Genomic DNA, 6,582 nt, shown 5'->3' with positions numbered 1-6,582 from the left:
ATTAGCAAATAATAAGAAAATTAACCTTGTCCTTTTCCTGTTGCAGATTTTTTCCAGCATCACCTGTCCGGAGAACAATTATCCACCTCTGGGGAAAAGTATCCGTCCAGTCTTCCAACCTCAACACCTACAGAGATATCTCCAAACACACTGATCTAAAACTAACTAACTATATATCTCTATATATTTCTATGCCTAAAGTCTATCTAAGAGAATTGCAACTGCAAGCTAGCTGTGCCCATCCTGCAGCTTTCACACCTCTAAGTCCTTTTTTGGGGGGGGTGCAGAGGGGGGTTAGATTTGTGTGTGTGAGCTGAAGAAGGAAAAAAAAAAAAAAAAGAAAAGGGAAAAGCAGAGTGGGCGATGACGCTTCCAGTTTGAAGCCACGCGATTCGATGTCCTAGTGAAACCTGATATCTACTTGCGGATTTCTCCAGGAAAAAAAAAAAAAAAAGACTGAAAAATAAAAAAAAGCGTCCAGGGCACTTATGATCAGCTCAGTTTGTGTTTCCTCTTTCCGCGGGCGCAAGTCTGGTAACAAGCCTCCTTCCAAGTCATGTTTGAAAGGAGATATGGGCAAAAACGAGGACAGCGACAAGATTGTCATTAATGTTGGTGGCATCAGGCATGAGACCTACAGGAGTACCCTCAAAACCTTGCCAGGAACTAGACTGTCCTGGCTCACGGAGCCTGATGCCTTCAGCAACTTTGACTATGACCCCAAAACAGACGAGTTCTTCTTCGATAGGCACCCCCAGGTTTTCGCCTATATATTAAACTACTATAGGACTGGGAAGCTGCACTGCCCGGCAGATGTGTGCGGACCCCTCTATGAGGAAGAATTGGCTTTTTGGGGGATTGATGAGACGGACGTGGAAGCTTGTTGCTGGATGAACTACAGGCAGCACAGAGATGCGGAGGAAGCCCTGGATAGTTTTGAGACCCCCGAACCTGAGGAGGAGGAAGATGGGGATCTGAAGAGGCTCTGCCTTCAGGAAGATGGCAGGAAGCTGAACTGGTGGAAGAGGTGCCAGCCTAAAGTTTGGGCTCTCTTTGAGGACCCTTATTCTTCCAAAGCTGCCAGGGTAATGTATCCCACTCCTCATTTTTTATTTTTATTTTTGCATTTATTTTTTTTTGCAATGTGTTAACCTAATGATAGTTTTAAAGGGGTAAAGCAAGCTCTTACATATAGCCACTTAAACCTAAGTGACACGAGGTTTTGTTGCAGGTGACCAATTCCAAATTACAATTAGATCAGGTATTTTAAATTGTCAAAAGTCACAAACATGCTAGGTGCAAAAAAATATATATATATACACAGTACAATGCACTGCAAAGGCTGCAGTGACACCCTGGTACAGTAGGGGGCGCTAATGTGGTAGCAATGTGCCAATGTGGTGGTATGCAGAGCGAAAGTTTCCTAATTAATCTTATACAGATTACAGCACTCTTGTAACTCCGGTATGCTTAATGCATACATATTGCAACTGAGTATGGATGAGTGATTTGCATCCTCTGTGGCCAAGGTTTTTCTGGCTATTGCATTCTTCTTATAATTGCAGCTCTTATCACCAAGTGCAGGTGTAAGTCTTGTAGGATGTGTAATGTGTCTCAACTGCAGTACTAAAGTACAGTGTGGATGTTAGTGAGCTGGGGGGGGGGGGGGGGGAGGGCAGGGGGAGAGGACTGCACTGCAGTGGAAAACAGCAAACCTTGTAAACTATTTCACATGCAATAAAGTCCAGATGAAGTGACTGTCACATCGCTGGTACCTAATTACATAGGTTCATTTAGCAGATTGGACTGAAATTGGTAAATTAATTTGATTTAAAACAAAAAAGTACATTAACTGCTACAGAGCATAGAATAAACAGCACACTCCATAATATTAAAAAAATGTTGCAGTGTGTAAAATGACCTGAAATGAAAACAGTCATTAAAAAGATCTAATCTTATATTGTTTTCTATTAGGTCACCAATGAACCACTCGCTATTAATTCCAGTTTTCAGTTGAGATTATTGCAATGCAAGTGGGACATCGCCGTCTTTTTTTTTCTCTCTCAAAATTACATTTGTGTCATTTGCTGTCTTTATGCTGGAACCTTTCAAGCAGAACCAGACATTTAAAGACCTCGGCTAATTTGATCATGTACCCACAAGGATAGGAAACAAACCATGTTATTTTTTATCGCGTTTATTTATCATACTTATTTAGAATGTATTAGAAGTGCCCTCTTGTCACCGATGTCAACTGGGCAGTAGTAAACCATTTATAATAAGAAATACCACAGAGTATTTGAATCATCCTGAAAAGGGAAAATAATAGCGACCTGAAAACTTTTTAGGGAGATATTGTGCTATAGCAAAGGTCCTTTGAAACTAGTCATAATACATGATAGCCGCTTCATACAGGGGTCCTTCACTATATTGCTCATAGCAATGTAGCAGCAAGAAAAAAAAAAGATGCGTGTTTTTTTAAGTAGTATTATAGTATAACTGGTGAAGCCAAACACACTGTCTAGTTTGCAGATCTTGTCGCCGTTAGAGGGCGCCCTTCTTTCAAAGAAGTGAGAGAATGCAGCAAGAATTTAAGCTAACTCTGCAGATTCAACCCCAGCCCCCACCTCTCTCTCTCTCTCTCCAGATTAATTATCTATTGTCTTGTACTGTAAACCGTGAAATGATTAAAGTCTAAGGCACTAGGCATAAATAATCATCCGAGAGAGAAATTAAAAACGCATCTGTGGGTATATGATTAAACTACTTCTCAAGTGCAATCCAAAAATCCAAAACAAGTGCACCAATATATATATATATATATATATATATATATATATATATATATATATATACATATATATATATATATATATATATAATACTTGCATCACTAACATATTATGTGAGTGTGTCAGTAAATTACCTGCTTTCTCCACCATTGGTCATGCCTAACTTAACGTATTTTTTTTTTAAATAATACAGTGTATTATATTAAACATCACTCGATATTTACGCATACACGGCATCTAGATCAGGGCCTGATGCAATGCTCATAGCTGTCTTTGGTACTATGTGTTTGTACCTATCTCCCAGCTTGGGAGCTGTTCAGCAATGCGTATTTGAGCTGTCCGTGGTGCTGGATTAGAAACTGCAGTGCTACATTTTACAAGCGCTGCCAATACAGCTCCTTTTAAGGCTCTCCCTGCTAGCCCAAGATCCCATCGCCTTGCATTCTGCTGTGACAGAAAGATAAGTGTATCATTTATATAACAAGAGCATTAAACGTCTTCCTTAGACACCAGAAATTCTATTTTGATGCCACTGTATACACGAGTCAATTGATAACCAGTTTACATGGCATGAAATAGAAGCATTATGCTTAGGTCTACTTGCGCCATGAATATATATATATATATATATATATATATATATATATATATATATATATATATATATATATATACACATACATATATACACACACACACACCCCACACCCACTGGCTGTAATTATGGATAACAAGCAGCCCTGAAGTTTGTGGAAACGATCACTGTGTGTCTCTATTGACACAGAAATGTGTAAAAGTATTCTGATAAAAACAGTAGATAGTTCACTATGCTTTGAGAATGACCATGAACTACTACAGGATTTATCTAAAGTACTTATTTTATTGTGTTGAGGTTATTACTATGCCATTTGCATTATGATAGCATATTGCAGGGATATGTGACATATTTCAATTATCTTGAATATTAAGGGAAGCTTGATTCCAGGCAAGGCTACGTTTCCTCTCACAAATGTAACCAGGTCCCTTCTCCAGAACATTTTACCATCTCTTTTGTGGTATTCCTAAATATATTAGATTGTCTGTGGTTCATTTGTTCCGAACCTCTGGGAGAAAAATTGCCTCTAGGAAATGTAGAAGCCTCTAGGAATTTATGCAAAGCAGCCGTATTGATTGTGGATAAAGATGGATTTTTATGCAGTCCTGAATGTATTTTCTTTTCTTGCGCTGATGTTATAAATTATACATAGGTGCTATTGTGCACAGGGACATAATATCACATCCCCCCGCATGTCACAGTGAGAGTCAGGCATAGAATATTGATATGTAAGAATACAAAGGGAACAAGTAATAGATGACCATGGGAGACTTTAGTTTTGTGTTCATGGACAGAAGTCATAGTGAGACCGAGCGTTGTAATGTCATGTACAGAAGTCATAGTGAGTCTGAGCTGTGTAAAGTCATGTACAGAAGTCATAGTGTAATGTCATGTGTGTGTTATATGTTGTTGCCAATAGTCATATACAATATTGGGCATAGTGATATCTCTTTAGAGCAATCCATAAGTTCCATCTGTATCCATTCCGTATTCTGAACAATATTATATTAGAGGAAGTTTAATCAGTACATTTTTGCTCATGTCAATTTTTTTCCTTTATGTGTAATGTGATTTCCCCTTTTCATTCATCACATTATAGGAATAAGCATAGATAGAAACAGATAAAGGGGTATATTTACTAAACTGCGGGTTTGAAAAAGTGTAGATGTTGCCTATAGCAACCAATCAGATTCTAGCTGTCATTTTGTAGAATGTACTAAATAAATGATAGCTAGAATCTGATTGGTTGCTATAGGCAACATCACCGCTTTTTCAAACCCGCAGTTTAGTAAATATACCCCAAGGTCTCATAAGGTTAGGGGCCAATCCAGTTTTAAGTTGTCTGTTTGCACTTTGCACTAGTGGACTCCTAAATCCCTGCTGCAGAGAGGGGGGGGGGGGGGCAGAGCACGTTTAAAATGTGAGGATAGATTTAGGGTTGGGAGGGAGGTGAATCCAAAATTAACTCTAAACTACAATGTGAAAAATAAGGCTAGAAAATAGAAAACGCCCGTTGATAAATAGCGCATAATATAAGCATCAATTATATAATAGTCAATATTCACTGCAACGGATAAACCAACGAACTAAAGGAAAAACCATATGGCACCATTTGAACCAAAATTGCGCTGTAAGTAATAACACAGATAATAAGGTCTCTCGCGAATCACCGGTACAAATATAAACAATTTTAATGTAGTCCAAAAACATGTAAACCACATGTAACTCTGTAATAATGTGATATCAATATAAAATATGTTATAAATATGTAAACAGTGATAAACTTTATGAAATTTTCTAAAAACCTAGTATAGTGTCAAACACATATACTGCAGATGGATATTGTTATAATTTCATATACTTGCAAAAGTTCTTGTAATCTTAAAGGACTGTCCAGATCCTTATAGTGATGTAGAAGATTAGTTCATGGATAAATAGCAATATATGAACAAGAATTAAACATATTTGTGTTTTTCCAAAAGTAGAAGGGATCATTAGCCACATAATAGGGACTATAATCCTGCGATAAGGAGGATCGATAAAGGTGTTTTTATTGCAGGATTATAGTTACTTACCTGGCAGCTTGTCTGCTAACTTCTCCAGCTCACCGTATAAGTAGTGGGACTAGTGGACTCCTACATCCTTAGTCCATGGCTAATTATCACTATCACATTTTGAAAAACACATTTATGTTGACTACTGGTTCATATACTGCCCTTTATCAATGAACGTCACTATAAGGATCTGGACGTTGCTTTACAATTACAAAAACTTTTGCAAGTATATGAAATTACAATATTCATCTGTACAGTAGTAAATCATCACCATTTATTTATAAAGCGCCACTAATTCCACAGCGCTGTACAGAGAACTCACTCACATCAGTCCCTGCCCCCATTGGAGCTTACAGTCTAAATTTCCTAACACACACACACACACACACACACACACACACACACACACAGAGACTAGGGTCAATTTATTAGCAGCCAATTAACCTACCAGTATGTTTTTGGAGTGTGGGAGGAAACTGCAGCACCCACAGGAAACCCACGCAAACACGGGGAGAACATACAAACTCCACACAGATAAGGCCATGGTCGGGAATCGAACTCATGACCCCAGTGCTGTGAGACAGAAGTGCTAACCAATTATCCACCGTTCTTTATATCCCTCATGTCTTTCTTTCTAGACTATATCTCCTTTGTGGATTCTGTGAGATTCCTTGAGCATCCCTGATTATTGCTATGAAATCAATGCTTTTGAGATGATTCTAGGCTCATGAGATTTACCATTGCTCCTACATGTTTCTAACATATTTTGTATTGCTCATATCACATTATTAGAGAGCTACACGTTTTTGGACTACATTGAAATGAAATGATTTATATTTGTACTGGTGATTTGTGAGAGACCTTATTATCTATGTTATTGCTTATAGCGCAATTCTGGTTCAAATAGCGCTATCTATTTTTCCCTTTAGTAAACTTAAAGCCAAGTAGTATTTGTGTACTACAAGCAAGTACAAGTAGTTTTTTACCTGCATGCCTTCCTTTGCCCCCTTAATTTTGGACCTTTTATTTGCTTTGCTTCTAATTATAGAAAAGGCCTTAGTGTATTCTAGTATTTGTACATATGTATTTAGGCCACAAGCCTGTGTTGTATGAATGCTCTGATCTATGACTTGGGGCTCTC

The 6,582-nt window shown here is 38.0% G+C and overlaps 1 protein-coding gene and 1 long non-coding RNA gene across 9 annotated transcripts in view; one reads left to right on the top strand and one right to left on the bottom strand.

The window, feature by feature from the left end:
- Window positions 1-269, bottom strand: part of LOC142107328 (uncharacterized) — a 5,660-nt gene extending 5,391 nt beyond the window's left edge. The window contains exon 1 of the long non-coding RNA XR_012679941.1: window positions 26-269. This is a non-coding gene — a long non-coding RNA (uncharacterized LOC142107328). The remainder of the gene's footprint in view (window positions 1-25) is intronic.
- Window positions 270-428: 159 nt separating this feature from the next.
- LOC142107327 (voltage-gated potassium channel KCNC1-like) overlaps window positions 429-6,582 on the top strand; it is a 104,147-nt gene continuing 97,993 nt past the window's right edge. For all 8 annotated transcript variants that reach the window (XR_012679940.1, XM_075190698.1, XM_075190696.1 and 5 more), the window contains exon 1: window positions 429-1,085. Coding sequence is in view for 7 of the 8 variants with exons in the window: in XM_075190698.1 (XP_075046799.1) it covers window positions 489-1,085 (597 nt within the window). In the remaining variant the exon portion in view is untranslated. The remainder of the gene's footprint in view (window positions 1,086-6,582) is intronic.

The sequence above is a fragment of the Mixophyes fleayi genome, chromosome 11 (genome assembly GCF_038048845.1).
Source record: "Mixophyes fleayi isolate aMixFle1 chromosome 11, aMixFle1.hap1, whole genome shotgun sequence".
Taxonomy (NCBI): Eukaryota; Metazoa; Chordata; class Amphibia; order Anura; family Limnodynastidae; genus Mixophyes; species Mixophyes fleayi.
This window is presented reverse-complemented; position numbering and strand designations above follow the sequence as displayed.